At 46.2% G+C, this 17,901-nt stretch overlaps 1 protein-coding gene across 1 annotated transcript in view; it reads left to right on the forward strand.

Annotated features, from left to right (window-relative positions):
- Window positions 1-12,996, forward strand: part of PIK3C2B (phosphatidylinositol-4-phosphate 3-kinase catalytic subunit type 2 beta) — a 62,348-nt gene extending 49,352 nt beyond the window's left edge. The window contains exons 24-33 of the mRNA XM_082613236.1: window positions 2,330-2,499; window positions 2,998-3,154; window positions 3,496-3,605; window positions 4,517-4,718; window positions 5,172-5,296; window positions 6,514-6,631; window positions 7,943-8,024; window positions 8,427-8,533; window positions 10,145-10,273; window positions 10,983-12,996. Coding sequence (XP_082469362.1) covers window positions 2,330-2,499; window positions 2,998-3,154; window positions 3,496-3,605; window positions 4,517-4,718; window positions 5,172-5,296; window positions 6,514-6,631; window positions 7,943-8,024; window positions 8,427-8,533; window positions 10,145-10,273; window positions 10,983-11,171 — 1,389 coding nt within the window. The 3' untranslated portion in view covers window positions 11,172-12,996. The remainder of the gene's footprint in view (window positions 1-2,329; window positions 2,500-2,997; window positions 3,155-3,495; window positions 3,606-4,516; window positions 4,719-5,171; window positions 5,297-6,513; window positions 6,632-7,942; window positions 8,025-8,426; window positions 8,534-10,144; window positions 10,274-10,982) is intronic.
- The last annotated feature ends 4,905 nt before the right edge of the window (window positions 12,997-17,901 follow it).

The raw sequence follows: 17,901 nt of genomic DNA on the forward strand, positions 1-17,901 counted from the left end.
CACAGCATTGCCGCAAGGCCTTTTGTAATCCAGCCCTGCCTGCCCCTGTGATCTCATCCACCGCACCTCCCCATCTTATGATAATTTATGCTGTAGTTTAGGGAGCTACTTACATTTCTTCAATACCTTTAGACGATAGTATTTCCTTTGCCTGGAAAGCCCTTTCTTCCCTTTCCCATCCCTCAAAACCCATCCCCTGTATGTTGTAAATGTTAAGGTCCTCTACCCTTGGAAAGGAGTGATATTGTTTCCTCCCTCCCTCAACCCTATATACTATTTATACTAACATGTAGTTTTCAGGTATTAAGCAGCCACCATACAGAGGCACTGTGCTTGGTGCTGGAATTATGATCACTCCTGGCCAATGTAATAAAGAGTCATAATAAATATTATAAAAGCTTGTACAACAAGAATACACACAGAGGGAAACTAACTCAGTGTCTCAATGTTTAATATCGGTCTTTCAAAAATAGCTCTGAGCTCTTCTAGTCTTTCTGTTAGAATGATGCTGGTAGTTTCTTATGGTGCCTTGCAGGAGGAAAGAACTAGAGTTACTTGTCTCTTGGCCACCTACTCAGCAAACAGAGTACCTCCATCCTATAAGTGAAACCCCTTAAATCAGGAGAGCTCTCTTTATACAGTGAGACTTCCTGCCAGTAAGCAGCCAACACCCTGCATAACTTAGGTGATGAGACTAGTTATTTACTCTGTGGCAGAGTACAGGCATATAGCTGCTTTGTAAGTCGAACTAGGATGCCTTTCAGGTAGAAAGAACATCTGTGACACGAAGACAGGTTGATGGAGATGGTTAAGACTGGGAGTTGATGGGTTATACTTATTGAGTGGTTTCTTTTCAATTATATATTTCTCTATCATAGAAATCTCTTTTTCTTCCAGAAGGTACATTCTGTGATTTCTTTACAAACTTTCTATTCTTAACTTCCTAGGGATTAGTCAGCTGGTTTAATTTAACAAGTAGCCAGGGGATTTCTGTGTGTAGCTAGTGTTTTTTTTTTTTTTTCCTGCGGTACGCGGGCCTCTCACTCCTGTGGCCCCTCCCGTTGCGGAGCACAGGCTCCAGATGCGCAGGCTCAGCGGTCATGGCCCACGGGCCCAGCCACTCCGTGGCATGTGGGATCTTCCCAGACTGGGGCACAAACCCTTGTCCCCTGCATAGGCAGGCAGACTCTCAACCACTGCGCCACCAGGGAAGCCCTGTGTGTAGCTAGTTTTGAAGTAAGCCTGTGGAACAGCCAAGAGGCTGCTGAGAGATAAGATCCCTGGACCCTGGGAAAGTGAGAATACTAAGTTCTGAGTGAATGGTGCCTGTAGGGGCTCAATGGGGAGGAGTCAGTGCAGGCTGGTAAGATCTGGGAAAGGTATGGAGCTCAAGGAAGGTCCTTGAAGGCTGGGGGAAAGCTTGCAGAGGGAGGTGGGAAGGGCATGTGTTCTATGAAGATTTCTCTCATTCCCAACTTTGTCCATTCTTACTTGGCTGTGACAACTGTTGCCTCTGCTGATGAGTCTTTCTTGAGTTCTTGGGAATTCCAGAAACCTCACAAAGAGGATTTAGAGGATGAAAGGTGTCTATTCACTAATTCCATACATTTTTTACTGGAAAGACAGATAAGGGGGCAAATGCTGACCAGAAAAAATAAGGTAGATCTAACCCCTTACTCCCTCCCCTCCTGCTTTAAACTCAGAAATTGCTCTAACACATTTTACCAACTAGAGGTGTCTGATTTTCGAGTGTAAAACATCCCCTAGAAGTGTTAAGCTGCCTCAGCTCTTCCTTGGAGTGAAGTGACTAATTAGATTAGCATTCATCTGTTACCAAGAACAGTGGAAATGGGAGTCATACTGGGGGCAGGGAGAAGGACAGAAGAATTCTGAGCAGGGTCAGGAAGAGGCCCTTAAGTCAGCTGCCTCCTTGCTGTGCTTGAGTTAAGGTCACCACAAACAGTTGGGAAAGTTGTAAACATCAGTCTTCCCTGATTATGGGCTGGTCAAGTCTGGTCTCCCGGATCAGTGCACTGTCTTTCCAACCAGTTTCCCAAGGAGAAAGAAAGGTGCAGAAGGTGGTGAATTGCAGATAACGTGGTGGAGATATACTTATAAGCCTTCCATCTCCTTTTGCCCCATAAGATACAAGAGAAGTTTCTGTGTGCATCAGTGTGTAAGTATGTGATGAAGGCTGAACAGGCAGATGTGAGAGCTGTTGGACTCATGAGAGAGGGGCAGGGCTGGCTGAATTCAGTCTGGCTGTGCCCCTGGGGTCCCTCCACACCAGCTTTATGTCCCCTCCTCCCCTCTGCCTTCCTTCTCCCAGGCGGTAGAGAACTTCATCTATTCTTGTGCTGGCTGCTGTGTGGCCACGTACGTCTTGGGCATCTGTGACCGTCACAATGACAACATCATGCTGAAGACGACTGGCCACATGTTCCACATAGATTTTGGCCGTTTCCTGGGCCACGCCCAGATGTTCGGGAACATCAAGCGGTAAGTGGTCTCCTGAAGCCAGGATGTGCGTGTAGGCCAGGGAGGTCAGCGGAAATGGTTCGGAGCTGGAACACGAGCCCGTGATGGGAGGGCCCGCACTGCAGAGTGTGGTCCCTGGGCTGAGCAGCTTTGGAGAAGAGAAGACTGAGAAAGAGGTCAAGTCCTTTCAGGGCCTTGCAGAAGAGGGCAGGCACCAGCCATTGTCCCTCACTGCTGAGGACTGAGCAAAGGGAAATGAGCCCAAACCACAGCAAAACGGGATACAACTAGATATCCAGGGAAAATATCACTAGCTCACAGGCAAGGAACCAATGAAGGATGTGTTTGGGGATTTTTTAAGATTAAGGGAGGAAAAGAAAAACGAAAATGTTAGAGGAGCCACCTCTATCCATTTCACACAGGTGTTGAGGGATGAGGAGAACCATCCCCTGACGCAGCCCACAAAATGGGCTTCCTCCTTCATGTTGACCTTCTACCTGTATGTTCCCCTTGGCCCAGGGACCGTGCCCCCTTTGTCTTCACCTCGGACATGGCGTATGTCATCAACGGGGGTGACAAGCCTTCCAGCCGCTTCCATGATTTTGTTGACCTTTGCTGCCAAGCCTACAACCTCATTCGCAAGCACACCCACCTCTTCCTCAACCTTCTGGGCCTGGTGAGGAGCTCCATCCCTTTCTGAACCCCTCCTTCTTGTCATCTGGCACCATCTTTAAGACTCCTTTGTCTTGCTTCAAAGGATTTCTGGAGATCTACTTCTCTGAGCCCTAGGTAAAGGCAGGGCTCAGACCACCTGGGGACAATGGTGTCTGCAGGTATCTGACTTCCTGCTCCAGCCCCCCCAGTTCCTGTGGACTGCTAGCCACTGCCCACAGCATCTGCCTGCCACCCTCTAGAAGGGTTAGGGAGCCTAGCTGTAGAAAATCTTGCCTTATGGTAAGGAAGAAGCAAGAATTCCTTGTTGTTACAGGCACCCTCTCTTCTTCTTTGCTCTTCTAGATGTTGTCCTGTGGGATCCCTGAGCTCTCAGACCTAGAAGACCTCAAGTATGTGTATGATGCCCTGAGGCCTCAGGACACAGAGGCCAATGCAACTACCTACTTCACCAGGTAAAACTCTCCGTACGAAACAGTGCTGCCCACTCTGGGTAGTTAATTTCCAGGCTGCCGGATTGGGAAGAGCAGGGCTAGGGAAACGGGAAAGGCTTAGCTCCAGTGGCAGAGCTTAGAGTTGACAATATAGGTCAGTCGTCCCAACTTTGCCTTTGACTTGGGTAAATTATTTTACTTCTCTCAGACTCAGTCTCCCGTCTGCACTTGGGTGCTGACCTTTATATAGAGGTATTGCGATCCCCTACTTGCACTCTCACCATGTCTCGGTCAAGGATTTTGTCTATGGGGCAATGTATAGTAGGGATTTTGTACTAGTTTCTAGCTCTCTGGATCAGAACCTTCCCCCTTGTCAAAACATGGAATTCCATGGTTCTGTTTTCCCATATTTGACGTTCTTAGACACACTTTGTGTGAAAGCAGGGAAGTGTCTGTATACTAATGTCTACTGTTTTGTCCATTTTATTATGCACCCTTTTTGGAACTTAGCAAGCTAAATTTTCTCTGTTGGGTCTAATACAGTACCTTTCCTTTTGAACTAAAATCTCTGGATTGAGCTTTGTTTGGTGAGGTTCCATTGTACTGAACCTTGAAACTCAGTTTGACAACAGTATTTAGACATTTACATGGTGAGCCCACGGTGGCGTCCCTAATTCCTTCCTACCTTGGTTTAACTGTCTTTGGCTCAGGTGGGCAGTGGGGGGAGATAAGACCCCCAGGTTCACAGAAATAAACTGTATGCTGATCATTGTGTGCAATCATGCACTCTATGAGGATATCACACAGGGAAAATGATCTGATCTGAGCTGAGTATTAGTCTCAGGTGTCAGGGGATATTTCTCGAGATAGTTCTGCCAGGCAGTTGGGACTTGGGTGCGGGGTCACATCCTTTTCTTCCCATCCTCCTGCAGGTTGATTGAGTCCAGCCTCGGCAGTGTAGCCACAAAGCTCAATTTTTTCATTCATAACCTGGCTCAGATGAAGTTCACAGGCTCAGACGACCGGCTGACCCTTTCCTTTGCTCCCCGCACACACACTCTCAAGAGCTCTGGCCGCATCACTGATGTGTTTCTCTGCCGCCACGAGAAGATCTTCCACCCCAACAAAGGCTACGTAAGTGTTTTCTCCGATCTGACCCTCCCTTGCTCCCCACTGCCCCAGCTTGTTGGGGTTCTGACTGTTTCTTCCCTTCCACACTGTGGGCGCTGGAGTTGACTGAGCACCCTGTGCTGGGAGCAGTCACACACCCCTTCCTTCTCCACTGCCCAAGTGGCCTGCCTACAATCAGGGAGCTGAGTTGGATGGCTGTTCCCTCTGAGTCAAGGGTCTTGTGAAACAAGGATTCTTGTCTATCTTTGCTTTCATTTTGCTGCATATGTATATTATCTTTGTCTCCATTAGAGACATTTTTATCCTCTTCCTTCTGGAAAGCATAACTCCTCCAACACACATGTGCGCACGTGCGCGCACACACACACACACACACACTTCTGTCCCCTCACCTACCCCCTTCATTGGGTGTAGAGGGTTTGGCAGGGAGTATTCTCTAAGATTTGGATTTTGCAGATTTATGTGATAAAGGTGATGCGAGAGAATGCTCACGAGGCCACTTACATCCAGAGGACATTTGAGGAGTTCCAGGAATTACACAATAAGCTGCGGCTGCTCTTCCCTTCTTCCCTCCTGCCCAGGTAGCTGTTGCCTTTACTCTCTGCACTGAGGGATACTGGGGAGGGAGAGCGGATGGGGGCTGGGCAGGACTGCAGGAGTGACATACTGCCCTTTGGAGAAAAGACCTATGTCCTTGGCTTTCTCCTCCTGGCAATGAGTTTGATGACAAGTGCTCCCCCTGCTTGTCGTGCTCTTCTGAGGCTCTCAAGAGGTCTTCCTCCAGCCTTGAAAATAAGCTTGGGTCCACCTGCCAGGAAAGCAACCTGGGTCTAAAGGCAGGGGATTGACTGAATCTGAAGATTTTTCCAAGTTTCTAATCTTCTAAAGAGTAAAAGTATGTTTCAAATAGATAAACAAAATGCAGTGTATATACAAAATGGAATATTATTCTACTGTACGATTCCACTTACATGAAGCACTTAGAGTAGTCAAATTCATAGAAACAGAAAGTAGAATGGTGGTTGCCAGGGAGAGGGAGCAAATGGGGAGTTGTTTAATGGGTATAGAGTTTCAGTTTTGCAAGATGAAAAGGGTTCTGGAGATGGATGGTGGTGATGGTTGCACAACAATGTAAGTGTACTTAATTCTGAACTGCACACTTAAAAATGGTTAAGATGGGAGACTTCCCTGGCGGTCTAGTGGTTAAGACTTCCCCTTCCAATGCAGGGCCTGTGGGTTTGATCCCTTGTCAGGGAGCCAAGATCCCACATGGCTCGTGGCCAAAAACCAAAACAACCCCAAAAAACCATAAAACAGAAGTAATATTGTAACAAATTCAATAAAGACTTTAAAAATGGTCCATATCAAATATATATATATATTTAAAAAATGGTTAAGATGGTAAATTTTATGTTATGTGTATTTCACAACAATTTAAAAAAGCAATTTTTCAAGTGAATTTTTACCTTGATGGGGAAAACTGGGGGCTCCAGAGCCACTGAGGCACTTCTGGGGAGCTGTAGGACTCTGCTCAACAGTTTGGTTTTCTCATCCGGTGTCCTAGGAACTGTCTGGTGTGAGATGCTGCGTGTGTGTCCTTGGCACAGACCTGGGGAGCTGGGGGAGGCATGGAGTCGGGGAAAGGTCCTTGGGAATGGAGGCTGGTGAGAAATGCAGATCGGGTGACTGAAAATGCAAGTGAAATGTGACTAAATCCTGTTGCCTCTTCATTATCTTTCCCCATCTTCCCCCTCCTGCGTCGCCACTGCCCACCTGCCACTGCCCACCTGCCGTCCAGCTTCCCTAGTCGTTTTGTGATTGGCCGCTCACGGGGAGAGGCGATGGCGGAGCGGCGGAGGGAGGAGTTAAATGGCTACATCTGGCACTTGATCCACGCAGCCCCTGAGGTGGCCGAGGTGGGTGGCTGCCTCTGTTCCTGGCTGTCCCTGGCGCTGGTGGGGGGTGGGGGATGCGGACGGAAGCGGGTGGCAATCGTGGAGGGGACTTGGCTTTTCTGGGTCTGGAAGAGGTGGGTGGGTCGTGGCTCCAGCCCCACGGGACTATGCACAGAAATGCAGTGAAACACAAACATGCAGCTGGGCACGCGGAGAGACATGTCCGTGTTACGTGCTTGTAGTGAGAAAGAGCCTGAGGAAATGGAAGGTTTTGAGCAGGTTGAGTGTGTGTATCCGCCTAGATTTTTCTTTAAACAAATGGTACTATAATGGGCATAAAGACAAATACAGTCATCCGGAGTCCCATCAGCCTAAAAAACCATCTAACCCCACTTACGTGTTTCCTTCCTATTTATCCATATATAAATGTGACTTTTATAGTTTTATAGTGGTCATAGCTTAAATATAATGCTATATTCTGTTCTTTTTTCACTTAAGTGTTTATAGTAAGCATAACTTTAAATATGTGTACCAAATTAATACACCAACTTGCAATACCATAATCTCTTTAACCATTCGCTTCTTGAAAGATATTTAGATCATTCCCCTCCCCGCTTTTTTCACTATTAATGCTAGAGTGGGTATTTTCACACATTTTAGTTTTTGTTTTTGTTTTCCCTAATTGCTTAGTAAACATTCTCAAAAGTAGGATTCATGGTCTTTGTCCAAGGCTGGGTCAGGCATTAGTTCCCTGACCAGGGATTGAACCCTGGCCTGCCAGCAGTGAAACGCCAAGTCCTACCCACTGGACTGCCTGGGAATTCCAAGAACAGACTGCTTTTGACCTGATGTGACCTACTTTTATTTGATTTTTTTTCTTTTTTTTAAACTTTTGTATTATGAGAACTTTCAAAACATATAGGAAAATAGAGAAACAGTATAATGAATGCCTATATATCCATCACTTAAACAGTTGTTATTTTGACATGTTTGAGTCATCTATTTTTTATGAAATATTTTAAAGTAGATCACAGACATCGTGACTTCTACCCCTAAGTACTTACTGTGCATCTCTAAAAAACAAGGACATAATCTTACATAACTACACTGTCATTATATCACCCAAAACATAGTCCATATTCAAAATGTCCCTGTCATCTCCAAAATTCTTTTAACAGTTGGTTTGTTTGAGCCATGACCCAAACAAGAACTGCATATTACATTTGGTTGTCACATTTCATAGGTCTCTTTTAATGTGGAACAGTCCTTTTCCTTTTTTCAGTGGGCCATTGTCTTACTGAGGAATGACCCTGTTTTCTGATTCCATTCCAGTGTGATTTGGTGTACACCTTCTTCCACCCCCTGTCGCGGGATGAGAAGGCTGCGGGCACCAGCCTGGCTCCCAAGTCCTCAGGTACAGTGCCTTCTCTGTGACATTTCTGCCAACCTCTCTGAACCATTCCCAAAGGTCATTTTTCCTGCCCCTGCCTCTTCCCAGTTCTCTTTCCTTGACGTGTCTCTGTTCCTTTGCTTACTGGCTAGAGAATCTGGTTTCCCACTCAGGCTGTGGGTCCACAGCTCCTTGAGCAGATTCCCTAGGGACTGGATATCCTTACACACTGGAATTGGATAGACACCCCCAACCCAACTCTGAGTCATGTTCGTGGATGCCACTTGGCAGATCCCTGATGGGGGTATCAGGACTCTGATGTGGAGTTACCGGCAGGGGGTCAGAAGAAAACAGAAACGTCTGCCTGGCACCAGACGGGGACAGGGCTGGCCTCATGACCTTTCTTAGTTTCCTTTGTCCCTACAGATGGCACATGGGCCCGGCCGGTCGGGAAGGTTGGGGGAGAGGTGAAGCTGTCCATCTCCTACAAAAACAACAAACTCTTCATCATGGTGATGCATATTCGGGGCTTGGTAAGTGCATACACAGTCCTCATTTGGATCTTTATCTTTCTTCTGGTACTTTTCTGACTGATCAGACCTTTTCTGCCCCCCTCTCGTGAGAGTAACCACAAAGATTACTGAATGAATACCCAATGGGCCTGCTACCATGCTAGGCCTATGGTATGACCAAGCAATACTAGACACAGCGTCTTACTACCTGTGGTCTTTGGCAAGTAGCCCAATTACTCTTAGCCTCGTTAAAATGAGGATAATGTTAGTACCTATCTCATAGGGTTGTTATAGGGATTAAGTGAGATAATGCATGTAGAGCACTTGACATAGTGCCTTGTATTATTATTATGGTGATTATTATAAGGGAGAGGCCCAAGGGGCTTATTTCCTGGTTATAGAGGTAAGGCAGCCATGTGACATCCTTCAAGCATAATCAAGGCAGAGTATAATCACTACATTTTTGGTATGATTCTAAGAACCTTGTGAGTGGAAGGGGAAGGGAACTCTTACTGAATACTGCAATGTGCTGGCCTTTTGCAGGTTGGGGCATTAGTATGTAGCAGGAGGTACATGAACTTTGGAATCAGAGAGATCTGGGTTTCACTCTTACCGAATCATTCATTCATTTTATTCAACAACTCTTCATCAACTGCCTACTATGTGCCAGGCACTCATACATTAGCTCTGGATACAAGGGTAAACAAATAAAATCCCTGCCCTCAGGGAGCTTACATTCTAGTAGGAAGAGGCAGACAGACAAATAGTTAAGTTAAATATATGGCAAGTCAGATAGTGGTAAGTGCTCTGGCGAGAAATAAAGAAGAGAAAGAATACTGGGGTGGAATGAAGCTAGCAGCAATTTTGCAGAGTGACCAGGGAAACCCTCATTGATGAGGAGGTATTTGGGCAAAGGTGGAAGGAGGTGAGGGAGGGAGCCATGCACATACATCTGAGGGAGGATTACTCCAGGCAGACGGAGAAGTTCAACCCAAAAGCCCTAGTCAGGAGCCTGCTTGGGGCATGTCAGGAACCACAGGAGGAGGCCAGTGTGGCTGAAGCCCCTGCAGCAGAGGGAAGAATAGCAGATGGTGAGGTTGGAGAGGGCAGACCAGAGCCTTGGTCCCACAGTCAGGAGTGTGGCTTCTCCGTGAGTGAGATGGGAGCCCTTGGAGGGTTTTGCGCAGAGGCGTGACAAGATCTGACTTAAGTTTTAAAAGGATCAGGCTGAGTGAATCACTAATTGGCTGACCTTGAACAAGCAACTTAGTCTCTCTGACTCATTTCTCTACCTCTTAGGGGTTACTTGGATCAAAATAGACAAAAGATATTGGGCAGAGATATCTGGGGACATGATGGTTCATTCAGAACAGACCAAGTTATGGCATGCCCTGAGCATTCGTATACAAAGTATAGACTGGATATCATAGGCAATCTGATTGATGTTTTAGGAGGACACCTAACGTTACCATGGTAGGTGTTTCTAGCAGAATGCAATGAGCTGGGAAACATAAATTATTGTGCATTGCAAGAAGCTAGGGTCTGGATCAGGGAGGGATCACAGGAATGGTGATAGAGAGACAGATAGAAAAACCTTCATCTTTTTTTTTTTGGTTTTCATTCCCTTTGTAGCAACTGCTCCAGGATGGGAATGATCCCGACCCCTATGTCAAGATTTACCTCCTTCCTGACCCTCAGAAAACCACTAAGAAGAAAACCAAAGTGGCCCGGAAAACCTGCAACCCCACCTACAATGAGATGGTATGTGGAGAAGGTGCTGGGTGGGGCTGGGGTTGGCCGACTGTGCCAGTTTGCTAATAAAGTTGTATTGGGACATGGCCATTACTATTCATTTAAGTCTTGTCTGTGGCTGCTTTCATGTTGTAGCAGCTGGGTTGAGTCATCCTGCCATAGATCAGAATGTATGGCCTATAAAGCCTAAAATACTTCCTGTTTGGCCCTTTATGTAAAAAAGTTTGCTGACACTTAGGGTAGGGACTCCACAGCTAGGGCATGGTCTGTGGGGAGGAAGAGCCTGCTGGTCCTTTGCTGATAATGAGCTGTGGCCCCAATGACAAGCCTTCATTTGCTTGAACTCTGAGCTAAGAGCAGGGGTCTTTGTTTTTTTTTAATTTTATATTTATTTATTTATTTGGCTGTGCCAGGTCTTAGTTGCAGTTGCAGCATGCATGTGGGATCTAGTTCCCTGACCAGGGGTCGAACCTGGGCCCCCTGCATTGGGAGTGTGGAGTCTTATCCACTGCGCCACCAGGGAAGTCCCCCCAAGAGCAGGGTTCTTTAAAGCTTCCCTTGGGTTCTGTATGCTTTCTCTGTTCCCTCGGGCTCTGTCTGGTTGGGGAGGTAAAGTGGTCTCAGCCAGATCAGATCACACTACCACAGACTTAAGCATCTCCCCCTTCCATGTTCCCTGTCTCACTACTTCCCTTTCTTCCCAATTTTGCATTTGCAGCTGGTATATGATGGAATCCCCAAGGGAGACCTGCAGCAGCGGGAGCTACAGCTGAGTGTGCTGAGTGAGCAAGGATTCTGGGAGAACGTTCTGCTGGGGGAGGTGCACATCCGCCTGCGAGAGCTGGACCTGGCCCAGGAGAAGACTGGCTGGTTCGCACTGGGATCTCGAAGTCATGAGACTTTATGAGCCCAGCGGAGCCGTGGCCCAGGACCCCAGGCTCATGGCAGAAACGGGGGAGAGGACTCTCCCTGTTTGACTTGTCCCTTCCTTGTGTAGGGGCAGGGCCCTTGGTGGGGCTTCCCTCTGTCCCGGCGGATCGGGCCTTCGTGGTAGGAGGCAAGGAGAGTAAAGATGCTCTCTGCTATCCGCTCCTCTGCAGACTGCATTTGGGTTGGTTGTGATGAGCAGCCCCTTGGAGGCTGTGAGGGTGCAGCAAAGTTTTAAGTTTACCTTGTGTCAAGGGAGCAATGCCTGGTTTGAGGTGTGTGGGGTGGGCTGTAGAAGTAGCATTTGAGGGGAGGGTGGGTGGATATTTTTATTTTTATTTTTAAAAAATGAAATAGTAACGTTGTCCTAACTGGACAGGAAGCCTTGTGAGAAGGGACTCACATGTGCCTCAGAAGGCAAAAGAGGAATTGGACTTTTTGTATGATTGAGGTTCTTATTGGACTTTTCCCTAGGATTTTGTTTGTTTGTTGTTTTTGCATTTCTATCTATAGGAATTATTTGGGGAGGGGCCCAGTGGGCCCTCAGTTAGTGCCCTCCGTCTCTGAGGCAGGTCGGGAGGGACAAGGAGGGCTGCGTGTGCTGGACTGAGGCCTGCGCCACTGGGCCTTTCTGATTTTGCCTCCAAAGGAGAGCGATGTGATACCTACGTGTGTAAGGAAGGGCCTTCCGTATGGAGGTCTGCAGAGGACCTGTGTTCAGGGACCTGGGCTCTTTTGGGGGGAGTTTTTCCTCTCGTCTTCCCCTATTTTGCTAGGACTTGCCCTGAATACTGTCTTCTACCCCTCCATTCAGCTCTTCTAGGGGTCATCTGGTCCCTATGAATACGCCTGGGTGCTCCCCCATAGGTCTCTCCCTTCATTTTTCTCTGGTGGGATAAACTGCTGCCTTGGCCCTTAGGTTTGGTTTCATCCCAGGGTGTCTTGGCCCTAGGAATGGGCCTCTAGGCTGCAGGTGCCAGCGTGGCTGGCTGTTGGGTGGTTTCTGGGAAGCTTTCCTCGTCACCCACCACTCCTTTTGTTTTGCTGCTTTTCTCCCAAACTCCATTTCTGTCACATTTTTTTAATAAGAATTTCTCTCATTCTATGGGGCCATAAACCTATTTTGTCTGGAGCCAAAGGGATGCCCCAGCTGAAGAAAAGGGGTGCGGGTGGGGGATCCCATCAAAACTGTTGTTTTTTCCAGTGATTTTCTTTGGTTCTGAGGAGGCTGGATTGAGATGAGCTGGAAGGGAGAGACTGGGTCTCTGATCTCTTAATACTCTTCATTCCCTACCAAATGGATTTGAAATTCACTCGTGTGCTTTACTCCGAAAGGTTGTCTTCCTTGAAAAAAGGAGAGACTTTGAATTTGATATTAACTTTCTAAATTGGCTGGTTGTGCCCAGTGATTGGGGAATGGAGTTAAGTGGGGATACGATGTGGACTGTCCCTCCCCAGCTCCAAGGATCAGAAATTCCCCCTTTCGCTGACTCATTCCATAACTGGAGAAAGAAGCTCCATTCATTGAAGCCACAGAGCAGCAAGGAAGTTTAAACTTTTAAATTAAAACTGTCAAGGATAAAGCTGGCTGCTGTGGGCAGGGGTTAGGGGAGTGGAGAACAGAGGTGGAACTTCTCTAGATGAATGGACCAGAGATGTGTTACTGGCTTTTTGCCTGTAGCTCATTTTACTTTGACCCTCTATGCCCCTGTTAAAGAGGTCTGTGTACTGTACCCACTTCCCAGACATCCTTTATCTCCTACTTTCTCTGGAATTGTATTTTCTAATAAATGATGTTTAGAAAAACAGAACTATCATTTTCAAGATTTGTTGATGTTTAAATGTTTAGATTAAAACATCTGACATACAAGATGAAGATAATAATGATAGTAGTGTTGTCTCTACAAATGGTAACTTTTATATGCACTGGTGTGGTGCACCTGGCATTTCACACGCGTCAGCGAAATCTTTCCTTAAAACAACTTGATCAGGTGAGTATTATCATCCCTGGTTTACAGATGAAGAAACTGAAGCCCAGAGAGATTAAGTAATTTGCTTAAGGACATAGCCAGTCGGCCTTGGCTCTAGAATTTGAACCCAGGTTTATTTGACTCTTGAGTGTTTTAATATACATGATGTCATTTTTCATTGCAACTACCCTGGAAAGTAGACATGGCTCATTTGTTAATTCTGCTGACAAACTTTTACTGTGCTTACCAGTGCTACCTGGTGGCATGCCTCCATTCATAAAGAGTACAGACCTTGGAGCTGGGCCCTGGGCCCTGTACCAGGTAACCGGCTGTGGGTTACAAAGATAAATTAAGATAGTTCTCTGCATTTGAGAAGTTTACTGCCTAGTGATATTTAACCAACCCCATTTCATAAGAGAAGAAACAACCCCTGAGATGCCATGCAACGATTACGTTGTTAGAGCAGAGCTGTAGCCCAGAACTGAACCCCAAATGGAAGCTGGAGGTGACATGACCCTTGTTCAAGCAGTTTACCCAGAAGTTTTCAAAACTCTCCAGTGTGGAGTCATATTTCATGCTGGGAAGTTTTGTGGGGCTTCCAAGGGACTTTTAGTAATAACAGTAGTAAGTGATAACCTACCTGCTGTGTTTCTAAGTGGTTTTGAGGTGTCACTGCAGTTCTGGGCAAGTCCCAATGGACCTTTTAAAAGTTAGAACTTGAAACCGGCAAGAGTCTTAGTTAAGGAAATTTCTTGGCCAAATGGGGTAGAAATCTGAACCACCCAGAGGGAGTGGGAATGAGAGAGCTGGGGAGTTGGGGGAGAGGGCATGCCCAGGGAGAAGAGAAACAAAAGAAGCCCAGGAGACTGGATTTTCTGCGTTTAAACAGAGGTGGTAAAAATGAAGTAACTGGACTTGTTAGGATTTGGGAGCTAAGGGTTAGACTGGACTTGAAAAGTCAAAAGCAAGGCAACATTTTAAGTTGGGAGGTAATTCTGGTGCCTGGGACTTGTCTGAGGTGTCTGTCCACAACACTAACGGCCTTCTCTGGGTCAAGTGAGTACCAGGCACTGTGCCTACTAAGATGACAAAGGTGTGGATCCCGTCCTCAAGGAGCTCAGAGTCCAGCTAGGGAAGCAGACATGGAAACAGATGATTACAGTGCTGTGTCTCAGGGACAAAGGTGGAAAAGGGGAGGGGTGGGCAGGTGGAATGGGAGCTATTTGAACTGAGTTCCATCAGAACTCTGGATTTCATTCTTAGTATGATGGGGATGCCATTACAAGGTTTTGAGAAAGGGACTGCAGCACTCTAATTTATGTTTTCAAAGATCATTTTGGCTGCTGTTTGAAGCAAGAATGGAAGCAGTAGTCTAGGAGGGGAATGAGAGTAGCATGGGGATAGTGAAAGGTAGTTAAATTCTGGATATATTTTGAAGGTAGAGCTGACAGGATTTGCTGTTGGATTGGATGTGGGGTTGAGGCAAAGAGGAATTGAGGATGACTCCTAAGTTTAGGGCCTTGGCAACTGGGCGAAAATGACTGTAGGGGCATTATGGGATGGGGAAGATGGGCTTGGTGGATCACAATTAAGAGTTTTGATCATGGTAAGTTTGAGATGTCTGGACATCCAAGTAGAGAAGTAGGAGGATGGAATCTGAAACCCAATGGAGGGGTCAGTCTGGAGTTTAGAAGTGGAGGTCAGCATTTAGTTGGCATTTAGTGCCATGGAACTGGATGAGATCACCTAGGTTAGAGAGGCTAAAGAAAAAAAAGACACAGGTGACTGAGCTCTGATACAGGTCAACATTTAGAGGAAGAGGAAGAGTCACTGAAATTGTAGGGAAACCAAGGGAATGGTGTCATGGGAGTCTAAAGAAAAGTATTGTCACTATCCTAGGGCTGCTGTAACAAAGAACCACAGACTGGGTGGCTTAAACAACAGTCTCACAGTTCTGGAGGCCAGAAGTCCAAGATCAAGGTGTCAGCAGGGTTGGTTCCTTCTGAGAGTTGAGAAGGAGAATCTGTTCCATGCCTTCTCCTAGCTTCTGGTGGTTTGCTGGCAATCTTTTGCATTCCTTGGCTTGTAAGTACATCATCCCAGTCTCTGCCTTAATGTTCACACGGAGTTCTCCCTGTGTGTGCGCATGTGTCCAAATTTCCCCTTTGTGTTAAGACATAGTCATGCTGGATTAGGGCCCACTGTAATGACCTCATCTTAATTTACAAAGACCGTATTTCTAAATAAGGTCACATTCGTAGGTACTGGGGGATTAAGACTTCAATATCTTTTAGGGGAGTGCACATCAACCCACAAGTCAGAGAACTGGATTTGGCAAAATGTTCTTAGTGATCTTCATAAGAGCTGTTTTAATGAGTGTTGGGGATGAAAGCCACATTGGAGTAGCCTGACGACAGAATAGGTGTGGAGAAAGTGGAGACTGTGAGAACAGACAACTCTTGAGAAATTTTTGCTGTAGTGGTGTAGAAACTCGGAGGTGCAGGAGAGGTTTTCTTTTTTTGTTTTTTGTTTGTTTGCTTATTTGTTTTAAGATAGGTGATATTAACCCATGTTAATATGAGTGTTCCACCAGCTTAATGAATAAACATTGTGAAACTGTCTCAGTATAGGAGATGCAAAGCTGCTAAGGAACTATCTAGGGGGACTTCCCTGGCGGTCCAGTGGTTAAGATTCTGCGCTTGCACTGCAGGGGGGTGCAGGTTCGGTCCCTGGTCTGGAAACTAAGATCCCACATGACGTGCTGCCAAAAAAAAAAAAAAAAAAAAAAGGAACTATCCAGGAATGCCCGGCATGGATGAAATTTGCCATTACAAATAGGAAGTGAGTCAGTCAGCATGTCTGAGTGCTTTTCTCCAGCAATGGCTAGCTGCAAGGGGGTAGGCTCAGAATAAGTGGATAGTTGGGTTTCACTAGGGTTGGGGTTTTGCCAGAGAATATTGGTGTAGAGCACAAGAATGAAGGGTCTTTGCAAGGGGGTAGTTTTCATACTGAACCATGGAATTCATGCTTGGGTAAGGAGGGAAGTGAAGGAGGGTGATGAATCACAAAAAAGTGGTAATGGCAATGGTTTGGAGGTTTGGGGGGATGGGGGGCAGTGATAAGTACCTGAATAGGGATTCCAAGGCAGCGAGCTGGAAAGATAGGAGGTGGTTTCCGGAGTGTGGGATACTTGGAAAAAGATTTTGGAGGTGGTACTGACTGAAAAATGAAGTGAAAAGGTATACACCCTTTACCTCAGGTCCTGCAAAATCTTTAAAAATAAACATAATTAGCTGAGGTTTAAATTATCTTCTGCCAAAGTGCCAGTCAGCTGGACCGTCTAAAGACTTCTTGTCTTCACCAGCACGCACACAGCCCTGGCAACACAGCGCTATCTCTTGGAACAGAACTGCCCTCCCTCTGCTGCCTGGTTGATAGCGGGCTGCAGGAGATGGTTCACACTTTAGTTTCCTGCAGAGACTGACAAGGCAAAGTCACATATTCTTAGTTTTCCAGTACTTTATGATTGCATTTTTTCCCTTTAGAGCAACTTCCAAGGTAAGGAAGATAAAAAGTATGTATCCAATGACTAGATGGGGAAGGAAAGGCCCATTCAAGATGTTTTAAGGAATATTTGGGGGGAGGCTCATGGTGTTAGTGATAAATTTGAGAGTGGAATGTAAAAGTCTTGGCCACAAGGAAGATGCTATTATTTTAAAGTATTATTACGCTTCCATTCATTCAACAAACTGGCACTTATTATGTGCCAGTCAACATGCTAGGTCAGTGGTTCCTAAACTTTTTGGTCTCAGGACCCCTTCCTTTATACACTCTTAAGAATTGTTGAGGACCCCAAAGAACTTTTGCTTATGTAAATTATATCTATGGATAATTATTGTTTTAGAACTCAAACCTGAGGAATTTAAAAAATATTTATTAATTAAAAAATAATAAACCCATTACATGTTAACATAAATAACACTTTTTTTTTTTTTTTTTTTTTTTTTTTTTGCAGTACGTGGACCTCTCACTGTGTGGCCTCTCCCATTGTGGAGAACAGGCTCCAGATGCGCAGGCTCAGCAGCCATGGCTCACGGGCCCAGCCGCTCCACGGCATGTGGGATCTTCCCGGACCGGGGCACGAACCCGTGTCCCCTGCATCGGCAGGCAGACTCTCAACCGCTGCGCCACCAGGGAAGCCCCAACATAAATAACACTCTTAATGAAAAAATATTTTTTTCAAAACAAAAAAGTCTAGCAAGAAGAGTGGCATTGTTTACATTTTTTTCCAAATGTCTTTAATATCTGGCTTTATAAAAGACATCTAGGATCTCATATCTGCTTTTGCATTCAGTCTGTTGCCAGATCCCACATCCTCTAGAAGGTACATGTCCACTGTATACTCATGAGAAAATGAGAGTTAAAAAGGAAAATCGGCTTCCCTGGTGGCACAGTGGTTAAGAATCCGCCTGCCAATGCAGGGGACATGGGTTCGAGCCCTGGTCCTGGAAGATCCCACATGCCGCGGAGCAACTAAGCCTGTGCGCCACAACTACGGAGCCTGTGCTCTAGAGCCCACGAGCCACAACTACTGAGCCTGCATGCCACAACTACTGAGCCCGTGTGCCTAGAGCCCGTGCTCCACCACAAGAGAAGCCACAGCAATGAGAAGCTGCGCACCGCAACGAAGACCCAACACAACCAAAAATAAAAACAAATAAATTAATTAATTTATAAAAT

The sequence above is a fragment of the Mesoplodon mirus genome, assembly GCF_964341445.2.
Source record: "Mesoplodon mirus genome assembly, chromosome: 3".
NCBI lineage: Eukaryota > Metazoa > Chordata > Mammalia > Artiodactyla > Ziphiidae > Mesoplodon > Mesoplodon mirus.